The following is a 16342-nucleotide window of genomic DNA, read 5'->3' on the forward strand; positions in this document are numbered from 1 at the left end:
AAGATATGAATTTTTTTTAGGTTAATATTACTTTCACCTACATGTTAAAACTATGTGCATGCATAAAAGTACTATTGTTTTCTCTATAATTAATTTAATGTGTTTAACATTAATAATTTTATAAATAAATATTGAAATGTATAAAATTTGTAAACTTAATTTTTTAGCTTTTTTTATCGTGCTTTACACAGTAAAATAAAAATAGATACGGTGTATATAAACTAATTTGCTTGGGATGGGGCTCCATTGGGAACCAGATGTGTCCTCTCCACCACTGATCTCGTGGACCGTGCTCGCCTCCGAAGTGCCGCTACTCCTGCCCCCCGGCTGCTCTCGCTTGTCTGCTCGTGACGCAAGTAGGTGTTGATATTCCTTGTCAGCGGTAAGGTCGCCGAGCAGTCCATTTGGATCCCGTGCCCTTCCATTGTTCGTTCTTTTTGTTTGCAAGAACTCACACGCAGCCGGTGCCTGGTAAAGGAGTGGAAGCAAGGATTTTTTTAATAATAGTATTTAATGGAAGATTGTAAAAAAAGTTTAAAAATGAAAAATTAATAAATAGATGCCAATCGGCAATCAAAATACCGATATCTCATGTGACACACACGTGACCGTAGGAAAATAACCTGTCAACCTGTTGATACTCCGTGTAACAATAGGTCCCGCTCTGCAGACCAACATAAGTGCCAATATGTCTCACTTTGCAGACCAATAAGAGTATCGATAGGTCCTATGTAACCACTTATCGACACTTAGATTGCTGATAGGCCTTCCCGTAAGGCCAACAGTCTTCGTGGCGTCGAGATAGGCACCCACCTATTTTTACAATTTTTCATTTTTGAATTTTTTTTTGTAATTTTTCATTAAAATACTATTATTAAAAAAAATCGAAGCAACGGGATGAGTGGCGACAAGCTTCCTGGAGACACAATTGTTTTTTGCTTTCCTTTTTTCCCTGTGTTTTCCTGATTTTATCCCAAGCCAAACCTATCACATCCAAACAAGGAAATGGTACAAAATCTTGTATCCCTATCATAAACCATCCTGCATCCAAACTCCACCTAAGAGTAAAATGGTCTTCTCAGCGCTGAGATGATAAAATAAAATAAAATCGAATTAAAATTACATAATGGCAAGGATTGAAGAGACAATGTTTTGAGTGATAATTTACGAACCAATCTTTAAAGTGGAAAAATGTGAAGCGTACTTTTTAGAGTGACAAAGATCTAAATTTCTCGTGCGAGGCTTTGGGTCAGATTGTGAGCAGATCCCAGCCCCAACATTGTGAGATTGGAAGGGAAAAAGAAAAGTATTGAATAAAAAATAAATAGAGTATGAGTATTAAACATAAAATAATACTATATATATATATATATATATATATATATATATATTATTCGGATGAATACAATATGAACGACGAAGTGCTACGTGCTCCTATGTTATTAAGCCAGTCATTTGAGTTAAAAATTATTATTTTTGGAAAATTAGCTGAAATATTTAGTTATTTTAGTTATTGGAAAAATAGTAGGAAGATCCTATTAAAGTTAAATTATTTATGTTTCCAATTGAGTCTGAGATCAACTCACGTAAATCGTAGTAGATTAATTATTTTACACTAAGAAAAGGAAAAAAATTATCAAGAGAGTACACTAAAGGAGATATTATATAATATGGAGTGTACGGAATTACATGAGCTACGAAATTTTCATGGCTCACATACTGAATATCATGACTAAATATCACATACTGAATGACAATCAGATATGACAGATATGGATAGTGCTCACCTATACTTATACTCATCAATTTTTACTTATTCACGGGCATAGCTATAAACATTCGCGGGCGAAGAGTGAGCACCAAACTCATCGCTCAAGAGTATACCCATTTACCCGCCGACCATATGTAGGACTTCTCAACCCATTTTCCTTACCACCTGGCCTGGGCGTCGGCAGGGAGGGTCGGGATGGGGCCGGTGGCGACAGTTCAGCACAAGGCAAGAAAGGGTTATATTAGGGAGACGGGGTCATGGGGGATTGGGAGAGACCAGAGACAGGAATGGGGTCACAGGAGAGACTGAATGGAGACAACGACGATATAGACTGCAGTCTAAGTCAAGAGACTCTCTTAGAACTAGGTCGATTGGGTAAGGGGATTAGAATTTGATGAATTCCACATGTCAGAGAGGTTATACAGTAAACAGATTTTGCGGGTACAGATATGCCTTAACCATATCCGAACTCGTCTACCCCGTCATATAGTATTTTTCACCCACAAACATACCCACAGGTACCAAATACAACTTATACCCAATTCTATTAGGTTATTTACCCGTAGTTAAGTGAGTAATTTTGTTAAATTGCCATCCCTAAATAGCACAGCATTAGCCGAAGCATTAGTCTCAGTATTCCATTCAAGAAATAAGAAGACACTCCTTGCAAAGATGGTTTCAGGTTCTTGAATATAACATACATGGGAGTCTTTAAACACAAACCATAACCATATCATTGGTACAAGAATCGTAAAGTGTATTGTGATAGCATAGACTAGTCAGGATTACCAAAAGGGTGACAACACTGAAAACCGAAATGCGTGTTTGCTCATGTTGCTTTGAAACATAAAGCATACATTCACATTTGTGCATGCCGATACAGACTGGTAAATGTTGCTAACTATGACTTTCTTGCTTCTGATGTTTTACCAAAAAAAAATACATATTAATTCAATTAAATCTACTACAATGGAGCTAAAAAATTACAAGCAAAATTAATTTAGCTCAAAACTTCTAGTGCATCTTGGCCCGTCGAGAAATGGATTTACTCGTTCCACAGAAATCATTTTGGAAGGGGGCAAATGCAGCTCCTAGTTGTGCCTGACAAAGAGAATATGTTTCAGGCTTCAATGTGCTCTGAAATTTTTCTTTGAGATTAAGCTTCGCCACTGTTTGCAGGATTTGAGTGCAAAATCTCCGGACTTCCTTGCGCCGCAACTTATTTTCAGGAATCTTTGAAAGAATTTCTTGTATCAAGTCGCACAACTGAGCCAAATGCTCCATCAACACCTCTGATGCATTTCGAACATCACCAACCCATGATTTTAATATGCAGTCCACCAGCTCCAATGTTTGAATTCTACGATATTCAGCCGTCGTGCTCCCAATCTCCTGTAGAACAAAACCAAAAAGGCCCTGTCCTATCCAAGTATTCCTCCGGACAACCTCCTTCACGAAACCAAGCTTCAGCCGTGATTTCTTCTTGTTGAAGTAGTCAATCAAGATATTATGGAATTTATCAACCACACTAGCAAGTTGCTCTCTGGAACAGTTCTTTGAATTGATGATCTTCAGAATCCAGAATGTAGCGTTCTGGGCCACAGAAGCAATTGTGTTGAATCGTGAGCGTGATGCAAGTTTCAAAGCTTTCTCCAACAAACTTTCAAGTCTACTAAGTTCAACGTCATTGTCTTTTGGATACTCCTTTCCTTTGAATATCCTTTTCTGCAATATACCGACTATTCGTTGCTTGAATTGCTCACTGCCATCAGCACCATGTGATTTGACAAAAGCTTGCATTAAGAAAGAATACACCTCCAGCACCAGACTTTCCCCTGCAGAGATGGGACACAAAAGGTTACAAGAAAACATAGAAAAGAAGCTGCTGATACTGGTTTTTTATATACAAATTACAAGATCATCATAGTTCTTAATAGCTCTTCAACTCCCCGAGAAAAAAAAATCTGTAAAAGAAAACATCAACAAAAACAAACTAACTTTAAATCTGGACTCTTTGAAAGCATAAAAAAATAGAAGTGCTTTAAAAAAGGGATAATCGTTCGTGTCCATGGATTCCTGCGTCCCATTAATGATTTACAAGTAACCTTTCACCTTCTATACAAGACTTAGAGAAAACAGGGAAAAATACCTGGGTTCCTCTGAAGATATATCTCGAGTAATGTAAGCACACGAAACTTGAATCGCATCAGTTGAGATTGCTTAGTTTCACTACCGGGAAGGTTGCGCTCCTTGAAAATCATTGCAATGTAAGGATCAATACGGAACATAGCATCATCATCCATGCCATCCGAATCATCTGAATCATCCCCGCCTTTAGTAGCTTCCTCGTCATCTCCATCTTTTGCCTCATCGGCAACTGTTTCTTTTAAATCATCTTGATCCTCATCAACTTCATCAGCTGAATCATCTTCCATTTTCTCATCCAAATCATCTGCAACATCATCATTGTCCCCTACCTCTGCATCTTCCATTGCATTTTCATCATCGTCTTCAATATCAACACGACCGTCATCTTCGTCGTCATCACTATCTGTTTGACGACGAGAACCTTTCAAATCTATCTTCACAACTCTCAACATATCAAGGAGCCCAGTTTCTGTGATGTCATCACAGAACACACGAAAAACCTGTTGTTTCAAAGAAATGGCCAAGTTAGTGCAATCAAGTTAATAATACCAACAAATACATGCCAAGAACCATTGTCACAGTAATTCAAATAAAAAGAGAAGAAAGACTAGCACATCTGAGTGCTATAAGAAATGGCTATTCGTAAAGGACCATGAGAAGATATTAGCAAGTAAAATAAAAGAATGTACAGATCAATTAAATTTTGCATGCACCTTATTTATACTTAGTATTATTGACATAGATTTCTCAAATATACCCAACTTCCTAAGCTACAGGTACATATACTTGCCTGTTCAACCGTAAAGCACACAGGTCCAGGCACATGAGGCAAGATAGAGAGAAAAGTCTGCACAAGTACATCCATAAACTCTAGCGACACATTCTCGTTGGACTCCTCTGACCCATCCTCATCAGAGTCCTGTGAACAACGTTGATCAGTTTCCTGTCCGCTGGAGTGGTCACCCTGAGCAATGGCAGGAAAGGATTTCTTGCAACATATAGTCACATCAATCGCAGCTTCCCAATACTCATCTGGATGGAGAAGAACTTGTAGCAGCAACTGAATAAGGAGATAACGCATCACATGCATCTTAGTAGAATCCAATCCAGAGCCAGCTTTTCTTTCCTATTAACACAGGATGGAACCATAGAAATTAGATGGAAATTGAGAGAGGAAATATGTGAAACAAAAATGAGAAAATACTTCAAACAAAACACCAGCTTCTGTACTATTTTACCCCACTCAAATAAGCAGCAACGAAAGTATACCAAGAACAGAGAAAAACAATTTCCAAATAAAAAGTAATGCAATTTTCAATGGTACAGGGAACAATCAAATAGTATATGAAAGGATCAATTCAATTACTACTCTAATGTGGTGAGATGTGACCTATGAGCACAGCTTATAGTGTTAAATGGAATTACTAGTAAGTTCCAAATTATTTTGTTCCAGCTTCCCTGTCTGTATCGCGTGATTCCAACTTCAAAAGAAAAAAATGCATAGAGCAGGCTGAGGGAGTGTAGAAACTAGCACCGAAGACTAAAGATCTGAACCATAGGTACATCATTTACACCTTATACGAGTTTGCAAGAAATCCTAAAACGTAATAGCTGCCAGGATGAATTGATCAATCCTACAGTTTTGTACCTTATGCTGTTCAGCGGGGTAGTATTTAATCCGAAAAATTGATGGATGATTATGTCTGTGATAGAATTTCAATGGTTTCCATCACTAGTAAGAGAATAGTACAACAGTCTTTTCTTTTTTGGCATCACTGCAACAATTGGTCTTTACTGCATTAAAAAAATGTCATTTCATATTCAGAAATTAGATTGTTTAAGAAAGTACATTGCATATCGAGTTATCAAATGAGATGATACATGTGGATAACCACAGCAGTTCAAACATGGCAGGAGCTTCCATGCACATGCTTTTGCATTCCTATGCCCCCAATTAATCACAAAGCAGGAAAAATCCTAAATCTGCACATAGTTAGATTTTTTTCATCTTAGTTATATTAAATCTCTGGCCAAAAAAGGCCCAAACAAACATTGACACCACTGTACACATCAAGGTTTCACTAAAGTCATACATTAGAGACCAGATATTGACAGCCACAGTTTCAATATCAGAGACAGGTATAGGTTCAACTTTCAAACATAGAAGGCAATATGTCCCCTGCATGCCTATGCATCTGCAAAATCAGGCAGAACATTTGTACTCCCTCAATAAATAACAAATTCGGCATGGTCATTTTTGTAAGTCAACCAAAAAACACAACATAAAGCATAGTTTACCAATAAGCTAGCGGAATAACAAACAATTACAAACCTCGTGGAAAAGCATTGATTCTATAGCCAGTGATTTCTTGAATGCATTATCATCATTGCAACTCAAGGTCCTGAAGAGGGAAACTGAGGGGATGTTGCATACAGTGTTAATGAAATGCATGAAGTAGAAGTCTAAGTCATTGGACTTGACCTCACTAACAACATGTAAAGCTTCATCCTTTTGTGCATCTTCTAGTAAGAATTGAAGCTGTTCAATGCATTCATTACGTAGCGACGTCGATATAGGTGTCTTTGGCCATTTGAACTTCTCTTGCAACTCAAATGACGTCACCTCAGTTCCTAAAGATGCTGAGAACAGACCTTGGACTGCAAGGAATTTCAATATCTCAGTCTGTACTTGAAACTTTTCTTCAATACACTTGGCCATTTCAGAATCTGTCAATGAATTTCCTTTAGATGTAAGCTCTAAATTTTTTAGAACGGATGGAATTGTATTCACCACCCAACTCTTCAGAAGGTCAACATTCTCTTGGTGCAAAAGCTCCTTGTCTTCAGTTGGGCCAACGTCTGAATTCTCATCAGTTGTCTGACTTTGATCAGATGGTTCATCCGTAACAGACTCCTCATCCACAAAGAGCGCCATCAAATTTTGTACAAGACACAGACAATCTTCGCCACTTTGGAACTTGGCAACCAATTCTTTAACAGTTTTTGTTTTTGTCATGCAATCAAATCTTCCACTACTATACTTCTGCAAGTTAATAATGACAGCAACACATCGATCGTTGTCATGACTTACTACACTTACTAACTCTTTCAGAAAATGTTTGCCGGCATTATACAACCATGACGATTGATTTGATAAAATATCCATCAAACCATGAACAACTTTGCTGGACAGAACTACTTGAATGGCTGAAGGAGACAATTTGGGGAGGAGGTTAAGTAGTATATTAAATGCCAAATGCTTCCTGTCATGAGATGAGAGCAGCAAAGATCCTTCAATTATAACCTCACAGAAACTACGTAGATTCTTTTTCAAATCCTCGGAGGAGCTGCCTTTCTTATTCTTTTTGTGCTTCTTGCCAGAAGTGGTGCTAATATCATTCTGAGATGCTTTCTCTTGAATGAGCATCTCCGTGATCACAAGCCATAGACTATGAATACGAGGAAGACAAAATGCAGACTCCTGGATGAGTTAAATCAGACCAAACAAAGGATCAGCAACTAAATGACACATTACATAGAGAACTTTGAAAAACATAAACAACACAACTTGCTAAATGCCTTGATGAATTTAGACATAACAAAATGCATGACTTTTTTGTGAAGTTCCTCATAAACCTTTAAATTATATATAAAAGAATACCTTGAAACAAGCAGCAATGGATAGAAGGTGCTCGTCCGCAAAAAAATTGTTTGGGCTGAATGGATATGTCAGAAGCCTTCCAAATATCTCCTTCTGGACATTAATTCTTTCTTGTAACTTCAAAGCCAGAAAGAGGGCATCTGGATCCCCAACATCAGCAGCTCTGTTGAACCAATCTTGTACATCAGGAGCTTCAAGAACCTCGGATAATATAGCTTCATCAGGGAGCTGCAACACAGAGAAAGGTTCATCGGATATTGAATGAATTAAGGGAGAAAATATTGGTACCAGTATAACTGACAAATGTATGAAGATTAAGCATTTGAACGTACTTAGTTCCTAAATCCTCTTTTTCCATAAGGATGAAGATTAAGCATTTGAACGTACTTAGTTCCTAATATTGGTACCAGTATAACTGACAAATGTATGAAGATTAAGCATTTGAACGTACTTAGTATAACTGACAAATGTATGAAGATTAAGCATTTGACAAATACAATATGAGCATCAAATTTTCCACAACCACAGGTTATATAGGGGGATATGCTGATCCAGGAGGCATAACAGCTAGTCACAAGCGCATAATAGCCATAAGCGAAAACCAAGTAAAAGACAACCCATTAAATGTATTTCCTTCTTCAACCAACCATTAATGTTTTCTTGCTGACCTTGGAAAATGAGAGTTGTTTTATTGAACTTATACATAAAAAAAGTCAAATAGTCCACATACAAATAATACAGAAAACAGGCAACTGGCCACATAAAACAGGCGAATTAGTTAGTAGAAGAGTGAGTACCTGACCGGGGAAGAATTACCAAACTACTGTGGCAGTCTCAAAACACGAAAACAAAATATCCATTTGCCTTGACTCATTTTGGTTACTACTTTATTTTGTGTTAAAGCCCCAAACACTTGGTCCAACTCTCTGTATAGTAAAATTTACTTATATTTAGCATGTGTTGGGAAGCATGATTCAGTAACCACTCTAAATGAATCCTGCTGGCTCAAATCACGGATTTGCTGTGCGACTGAGCCGACTCCAAGCTCAGTATGTCAACTATTTTCGCACAAAAACTTTTTCTATATGGACTACTTTCATGCATCATTTTAATTCTCATGTGGACTAAATGAACTGAAAATTCAGTATTTCAGTTTCTTAAACGAGTATCGAATTCTAACAGCAAGAGTACACTTTCGATGTTCAATACTAAATTAGCACGGACCACCAGCACCACAGCAGTTTCAACTTAATTATGTAAACCGACCAATATATGCACAATCATGATGGCCATGCTATAAAAAAGCATAATATCATGTTACAGATCAGTTTTGGTATGTGCCTGAGAGATGTACCTTCCTGACTAAATCCAGAATCACTGCAACAGCAGGCTCAGCTAAATATCGTTTCTTCCTACCAAGATTTACAACCTCACTCACAAAATCCTTGACAATGGAAGAGCTTTTGTCACGTGTCCACTGTCGTGAAACCCGTCCAGACCTAGCAAGTGCTCCAAATCCAAACAGGCGCCCCAAAATATTGTCCTTAGCTTCCTAAAAACAAGAATTAAGTTGGCATCAGAATAGGAAAGAAGAAATATGCAGCAAGTCATAATGATTGTGGCTTCTTAAGTTACCGGTCCCTTCATCGAAGATGAATATTCTAATAGATTAGGGATCAACTTCATAACTGCTTCAACGCTGATTGCTCGAATTGATTCGAGCACAATCGCAAGACCTAGTGCAAATCCTTGCCTTGCAAACTGCAAATAAAGTCCCAAGCGTATGAAGTAATAAAGAGCAACGGAACAGCCGGGTGACATTGTAAAACTGAAACTAGGTTCGTCCTAGACTCATGAAAGCGTTTCTACCTCTCTAGAAGAAGAGATACCGCGAATGAGCCGCCTGATGGCATACCGGACCGACGGCGCGCAGTTCTCCAGGCCATCATCCTTCTCAGCCTCCATTTGCGAGGGCCCCTCCCCATCGCCCACTACCCTCTCCCCCTTCCTAGCACCCTTCTCGTACGCCCTCTGCACATCCTTGAGCTCCGCCACCAGCGCCACCGCCGCGGCCTCCCTCACCGACGCCTCCGGGGACCCCAGGTCCCTGAACACGTTCATGTGCAGCCCCGGCCCTGCCGTCGCCGCCGGAGCGCTCGGGGGATTCACTGGCGCCGCAGCCACGGGTTCCGCGGCCGGTGGCTGTGGCTTGGCGGCGGCGGCGTCGGTTTCGGCGGACTCGCGATGGCGCTCCTTATCGAGCTCTTTCCGCTGCTTCTTCCGCTCCATGGCCAGCTTCTTCACCTTCGCCGGCGCCTCCGGTGCAGCCATCGTGGCTGCGGCCTCGGCCTCGGGTACAGGGGGTCTCTTCTTGCCGGCCATCGGAGCTCGCTCGCGGCGATGCTTACCTCGGCGTCGAGTAGAAGGGAAGGAGACGGCTGGGGTTTATGCCGAGACGAGACGGCGAGGCGTTGGAGGCGCTTGCCTAGGGTTAGGGTTTTTCTTTCTCCTCTTTATTTTTTCGTATATTTATTTTTTTTATATCCGTGCGCCGTTGAACCGGTTAGAGTTTTGCAATAGGTGGGCTAGCCGTCTCGAGGCCCATGTAGCCGGCCCAAGTAAGGGGATTTTTTTTATTTGAAAAATAAAAAATATTAAAATAGACGTCTGATTTAAAAAATTACACAATTAGTCTAAAACTCTATTTGTTTTTTATTTTAATTATGGATTCAAACCCAAAACAAATGACCATAATGTAAAAACTAATTATCACAATTTACAAAACTAATTATACTACAAAATCTTATAATACATAATTTGGTGAGAAATAACTTTCATGATTCTACAGACCGAACTAGATTGTCATAATATAAAGCTAAAACAAGAATACTATAATTCTTAAAAAAATTCAAACAGACTCGTATTTTTTGTATTTTCGAGATATAAAAATTAAAAGCTCCCCAAATAAGAATCTCGGGCCGCTGGACACGTAGGTCCCAGTCCCGACGCGTGCTGAGGAAGCGGGGAGGGGCTGACGTGCGGGGCCCACAGAATAAAGCGCGGCGCCGCGGAGAGAAGGCCGAGTCGGGCGAGTGCCGGAGCGGCCATGGCAGACAAGCCGAGCCGCGCGCTGGTGCTCTACGCCGCCGGCCACGCCGCGCTGGTCGCCCCTCCGGCCTCGGGGAGCCACCTCGACGCGTTCGCCGCGCGCGCTGCTTGCGGCCTCCTCACCCTCCGCTCCCCGCCGCCTTCCCCTCCCACGAGCGGTACTCGTCCAGCGCGACTCTTCGTCCCCTCCCACCTCTCTGTCTCTGCTCACTGCTCGGTTCTTTTCCCCAATTGATAGTTCGCTACTGTAATAAACCTAGGTGGCGAGGAGAATAGCTGCACGATTCTCGAGCTAGCGCAGTTGCTCGATGTATACGATCATCTCTACCCTGGAAAGGTGAGATCTTGCTTTCCTGTATGCGTTAAGATGGAGTAATTGTGCGAGAATCTAAGTATCTAATGTTGCGTGAACTTGTTACATGTTAGAATGCGGAAACTGGTCAAGAAGCTGCCCAAGTGGATCCGACGGAGCTAGTAGTCCCCAAGCTGTCTGAGAGGTGGGTTCTTGGATATGTGAGTTTTGTGCTTTCCTGTGTGTTAATTTGTCCAGTGAGAGTACTAATCAGTTATATTGGTTCTGAAATTTCAGGTTTATGGGTTTGAGAGCTGCCATAGTCACCAATTGCCCTCGTATCAGCTCCTTTGCGGCGAATCTTGGTTTCCACGTTTTTCGAACTGAAGATTTTGCCGTGCAGTCCGGCTCTTCCAGTTCTACCAAGGAGATTGGAGTAATCAACAGAGCGTTTGGTCTGCTAGGATTCTCAGATGGGAATGTCCAGGAAGCATCTGATTTCGATCTAGTTTTTATGCATGTCGCCATGGAGAATACAAGTGGCAAGTTGGGGAAATTAGGAATGAAGACGGATCTCAATCGGCTTGATAAATTAGTGGGCGCAATCATGGAAGCTGCGCCAATTGGTTCAGCTATCGCATCCCGTATTCATGTATCTGTGATGTTGAGCTATGGATCTGCTTCTGAAAATAAGGATGAGTTCTCCATTTTGAGCTCTTCAATGGAAACAGATTCTGACTTGAATCTGCTGCGCCCACGCCAGAGCTATACCATGAAAGCAGGAAATACATTGGATGATGTCAGGTAGATATTTTCTTGACTTCATTTGCTTCACCAGCAAATACTATTCAAGCTGAAATTTTGAAATATATTCTGTTTTTTCTATAATATGCTCTCTTTGTTATGCATTGTGGAGTTCCACCAGATTTTGTATGCATTATGTGTAAAGTGAATCATATCCTGGTATTTTTCAAGTGTAACTAAATCACTGTATCACTCAACCCTGAAAAGATGTAGTTATTACTAATTCAAAGGACATCTACAAATCGTCTCACTATAACACATTGAGGCTTATCAAAATTCTCGTACTGCTTGTTGTGCAGACTTCATCATCCAATTCTACTGGCACAGTGGCAGGAAGGAGTAACACGTGTTGATCTGGCCAAAGGATTCTCTTTCGAGGAATTGATGAAGGTGCGCAAAATCTAGTCATTGTGATGGAAACTTATACCAAATGCTCCAGATGCTGTATTTTTCATATTATTCATGTGATCTTGTCCCTTTGCTGTTTGAGTTGTTTAGAATTAAACTTAAACATCAAAGATCTCGGTCCGTATCTTGGTGCTGAATGTAGTATTAGAGAGATTGAGGTACTTGCTCATATAAAGTACTGTTGCTGAGCTGAAATTAGAAATGATGTCGATTCCTTGCTAGTAGACAAGTCTCTGTCTCTTACTCACCACCATCTTTCCTGAATCTTGATTAATAAATAAGGCTTACACTAAAGGATTGGAGTAACTATCTGTGCTGAATGCTCCCTACTGGTGTGTGTTGTCTATGTTACATTCACATATTATCACACAAGAATGAACAAAACTATTACTTGAGGTTTTGCTGTATAAAAGCACAAAAAAGCTTGATTTGCAGTTTAGGACCACATGGTGATTCTTCAGTTCTGATGTGTATTTGATCATCTACGTTTCTGTCTTTGACATTTCTATATCATGCCAAACTACAGTATTATGAAACCAACAATCTATGTATTATGATGAACTTTTACATATTGCTAGTTACTGCATGCTGAAGTGATCATGCAGCAACAAAATATCTTAGAATGGTGTCATAGACTGTGGACCAGAGAGAACATGTTCCATGAGTCCTTTTACCTTGTAAGTTGCCTCCACAAAAGAACTTACCGTTCTATTATGGAAATGCAACTGTCAAAACATTACAGAAACATTTTTTTCAACAACATATGCAGATTTTAGACTTATGTGAACACAAATGTCAAAACTGAATGAGAATCGTTGATTGTATCGCTATTCACTAATGTTGCTTGATCAAATATTCAGGTTTATTCACATGCTTGCTTCACACTTATGTTCTGTTTTACAATTGAGAGGTTCATTTTTATTCATGGCATATTTTATCAGCGATTGGCTCCATGATTTTACTTTTTAGCTATGCCTTGCTAAACATGTTAACGATGGATTAGCTGCATTTCATGTTGCACCGAAGATCTGTTAACTGTTGTCACTCATCCCATACTTTCCTTTCCTTCCCATCTGTGTGGTCAGTTTATGCTTCCTGACCATATTATGTTCTGTGGTGGACCGTTTCTTCTTAAAATTGACAGTTTGCTATTGATTCTTTTCACACACAAGTAATTCCAATTTTTTATTCGATCTGATTTTTATGGAGGGTTATAGCTAAGTTCGTTTTCTAATGTAATCAACAGTGTGGCGGGAACCTTACTATGCTTGCTCAGCGCTTTCTACATGAGGTGGCATTTAAGCTCTGGAAAGCACCTAAATATGGAGCTTGATTCGCTCTGAGGCTATCCTCTTCTGTTGACAAGGCACTGGAGAATAAAAAAAGGGTGATGGGTGAGTTTTCGTTCTCAAGTGAAAACAGCGAATAATGCAAAGACACAATTGAGTTTTGAAGTGAATTGTACTCTCCAAGGATCCTAATTTGATAACGGACATCTGCTAACACTGAGCTGCTACCATTACTAATTATTTAGTCAATGGAGATCAGTAGCATGACAATCTGATGTTTTCCATTGGAAAAGTTTCCCAGAGCTTTTGTGAAATGTTTCCCTGTCTGTGCAACCCTTTGTTTGAAACGTTTCTAATGCAGTAGCTGTTCTTGCTTTGAGCTCAGTATCCGACTATATGCCATGCATCCATCGTTGTGATCTTGATGTTGTTCATGCAAATAGTGCGGGCGGAGCATTATCTGCAGATAAGGGAATAACAGAATGGATTCTCCAGAGTAATAAAGGCAGTCTTTATTTTGGCTGTTGAGTTTATCAATAATAACCACTTTATTTGTTTCTTCTGACCAGTGTCATTTGTCGGTTTCGCTTTCAAGATTGTGCTTTTCAAGAATCACTAGTAACAGGTTGTATCCCTGATTTCATCTGGTTCTGGTTCTGAACCCATCGCATGTGCATTTTTATTTCCTAATGGCCATCATCTGATTCCGAAGTCTGAACTGTTGCGTTGCTACTTGCTAGTAGGTAGAATGGGCAGGACGCGTCTGTCCAACACATATGACAGATTTATTTCCTAATAATGATCGTCATCTGACACGACAGAGTTTGTGCACATGTGCACAACACGTACGACAAATGCATGCTTGTCAAGTAGAGGTACCAGCGAAAATCTGCAGTTTTTTTAGATGTTTGGGCTGCATACATAGCTGGTCGTTTGCACGTCGCATTAGTTAAAGTGGTTAACCTACACCGTGCCCAGCAACTAAAAAAGCGTGGTCCGTGCAACGCAATTAGTCCTGTACAGTACTATACTGGTAATCTTAAACCATAACTAATTCCATTAAAAAAACATATTCCCTCGGTTCAAGAATAAAGTCGTTCAAAAATATAAAACGTATTTTATTTCAAAAATATCAAACTTCATAATGTTTGAACGACAATTAATCAAATTATGTACATGTTTAATATACAAAATTTATTTCAATAAATTTGTATTTTAAAATACTTTAAATATGATGTTGATTCTATAGCAGTTGATAACATGGAGAAATTAACGGTCAAAAGTTTTACTTTTAATGATCATTTCAAAACAAAACACATCAAATATTCTGGAACGGAGGAGTAATTAATTCGATCGAGTCAATCAGGAAGGCATACGATAAGCAGCTCGCTGTTGTCGGTTGCATGGGTGGTGTCATCTCATCTACCCACGAAACCGATCGATTGCATGGAACCTTAAATAAATCGTCACACTGACACGACTGCTATATTTGATTAGTGCTCAGTAGTAAAGACAAAAAGATTTTTATTTATTCTTTTCGGCTGCAGAAGGCGCGGAAAAGAGTAGTTCCGGCGTGCACGCATGGGGCGGTGGTTCACTGATCGTTGTCCTCCGGTCCAGTCCCTGGTATGGAAACCAGTTAAACAACCACTTGGTCATGCTGGAGCTGGGCTCGTTCCTAGCAATCTCGATCAGTTCCCCATGTGATGGATAGCCCGTTTTAATACGGTTTCCTATGCTCCTGAAATAAATTTGAAAGAGAACTAAGGTTATGATTGGCATAGCTGTACTCCAGTATAATCTACTTTCTGTAGAATCCTATAAAAATATATTCTATTTTTTTAATTGTACAGTTTATTCTCAGAATCTGTATATTATAATTTTCTATAGAATCCTATTATTTGATACAGCTTCTATAGAATCCTCCAAAATACACAAATAGAAAATATGCCAAACAAAACATAAGCCTTACATGGTTAATCTAGGTGATTATACCCCACCCACTAGGGATCTAACACTGGGTTTGCTCTTTGTGTAGGCAACATACCATTGAGATAACGAAATATATATAGTGATCTTGTCAATCTTTAAGCTTCGTATCTTTAGTTTTCAGTAAACGTTATGTGAGTGCGTGTACGTGATAGTGTTAGTGTGTGTACGTCTACATGTTGTACTGAGATTTTAAAAAATGAATTTTAAGAAATGAATTTTAAAATTTAGAAGGGTATTGTTAGCAAGGCCACTAGATCAACAGATGGGAGAAGCATGGTCACACAATTACTCATATCAACCACAAGTGTAATAAGGTTCTGTTTAGTATAACTTTTGCTTGTACATTCTGTAGTATTTCGTAGAAACTATATCAAATGATAGGATTCTACAACATATTATAAATAATTAGATTTTGATAATAAATTGTACAATCCGAAGAAGCGAAATCTACTTTTCAAATAATTCTCTAGAAAGCGGATGGTGCAGAAATTCAATATGTGCCGAATAGAACTTCCTATCGGAACTATGGATCACGGATGAATACACCCAAACAGAGTTTGGCAGTCAAAGGGAGATTGGAAAATGCACTTTACTTTATAACACGGATGATCGCCGGGGGCGACGGCGTGACGCGCGGAGGGGCAATTTGCCATAGTTTGGCCCACTAATCCACGAGCAACACCTGCAATCACACGCTTTACTTTTTAGCTTTAGGAATGGAATCTATCCAGCGTCGTCTTCCTTCCTTAACCGGCTTGGCCACGGCATGCACATAGGTTGGTGGCACATGCGTGGAAGCCGAGGCTGCCGGCCGGCAGGCGAGAGGGACGGCGGGCCGGCCACCGACATGACCGGCAAGACAGTACGCA

General features: G+C 39.8%; 2 protein-coding genes across 2 annotated transcripts; one reads left to right on the top strand and one right to left on the bottom strand.

The window, feature by feature from the left end:
• Nucleotides 1-2464: 2464 nt before the first annotated feature.
• LOC133922706 (uncharacterized) lies at nt 2465-10101 on the bottom strand. The gene is made up of 8 exons (XM_062368150.1): nt 9450-10101; nt 9216-9341; nt 8935-9132; nt 7581-7808; nt 6252-7400; nt 4710-5045; nt 3921-4419; nt 2465-3606 (listed from the first exon to the last, which is right to left on the bottom strand). Exons 1-8 carry the CDS (start codon nt 9960-9962, stop codon nt 2786-2788), a joined length of 3870 nt encoding a protein of 1289 aa, XP_062224134.1. The 5' UTR covers nt 9963-10101; the 3' UTR covers nt 2465-2785.
• A 500-nt stretch (nt 10102-10601) lies between these two features.
• LOC133922707 (uncharacterized) lies at nt 10602-14043 on the top strand. Its single transcript, XM_062368151.1, has 6 exons — nt 10602-10846; nt 10949-11025; nt 11115-11185; nt 11278-11784; nt 12084-12174; nt 13439-14043. Exons 1-6 carry the CDS (start codon nt 10687-10689, stop codon nt 13523-13525), a joined length of 993 nt encoding a protein of 330 aa, XP_062224135.1. The 5' UTR covers nt 10602-10686; the 3' UTR covers nt 13526-14043.
• The last annotated feature ends 2299 nt before the right edge of the window (nt 14044-16342 follow it).

The sequence above is a fragment of the Phragmites australis genome, chromosome 6 (genome assembly GCF_958298935.1).
Source record: "Phragmites australis chromosome 6, lpPhrAust1.1, whole genome shotgun sequence".
In the NCBI taxonomy this organism is placed as follows: Eukaryota; Viridiplantae; Streptophyta; class Magnoliopsida; order Poales; family Poaceae; genus Phragmites; species Phragmites australis.

Bases quoted from the DNA above. Each gene is read 5' to 3' on its own strand.
- LOC133922706 (XM_062368150.1), bottom strand. From the start codon at position 9,962: ATGGCCGGCAAGAAGAGACCCCCTGTACCCGAGGCCGAGGCCGCAGCC. The intron at 9,342-9,449 runs GTAGAAACGCTT...CTTTATTTGCAG, and splicing joins GTATCTCTTCTTCTAGAGAG to TTTGCAAGGCAAGGATTTGC. The intron at 4,420-4,709 runs GCAAGTATATGT...TTGAAACAACAG, and splicing joins TGTGCTTTACGGTTGAACAG to GTTTTTCGTGTGTTCTGTGA.
- LOC133922707 (XM_062368151.1), top strand. From the start codon at position 10,687: ATGGCAGACAAGCCGAGCCGCGCGCTGGTGCTCTACGCCGCCGGCCAC. The intron at 10,847-10,948 runs GTACTCGTCCAG...TAATAAACCTAG, and splicing joins GCCTTCCCCTCCCACGAGCG to GTGGCGAGGAGAATAGCTGC. The intron at 11,026-11,114 runs GTGAGATCTTGC...GTTACATGTTAG, and splicing joins ATCATCTCTACCCTGGAAAG to AATGCGGAAACTGGTCAAGA.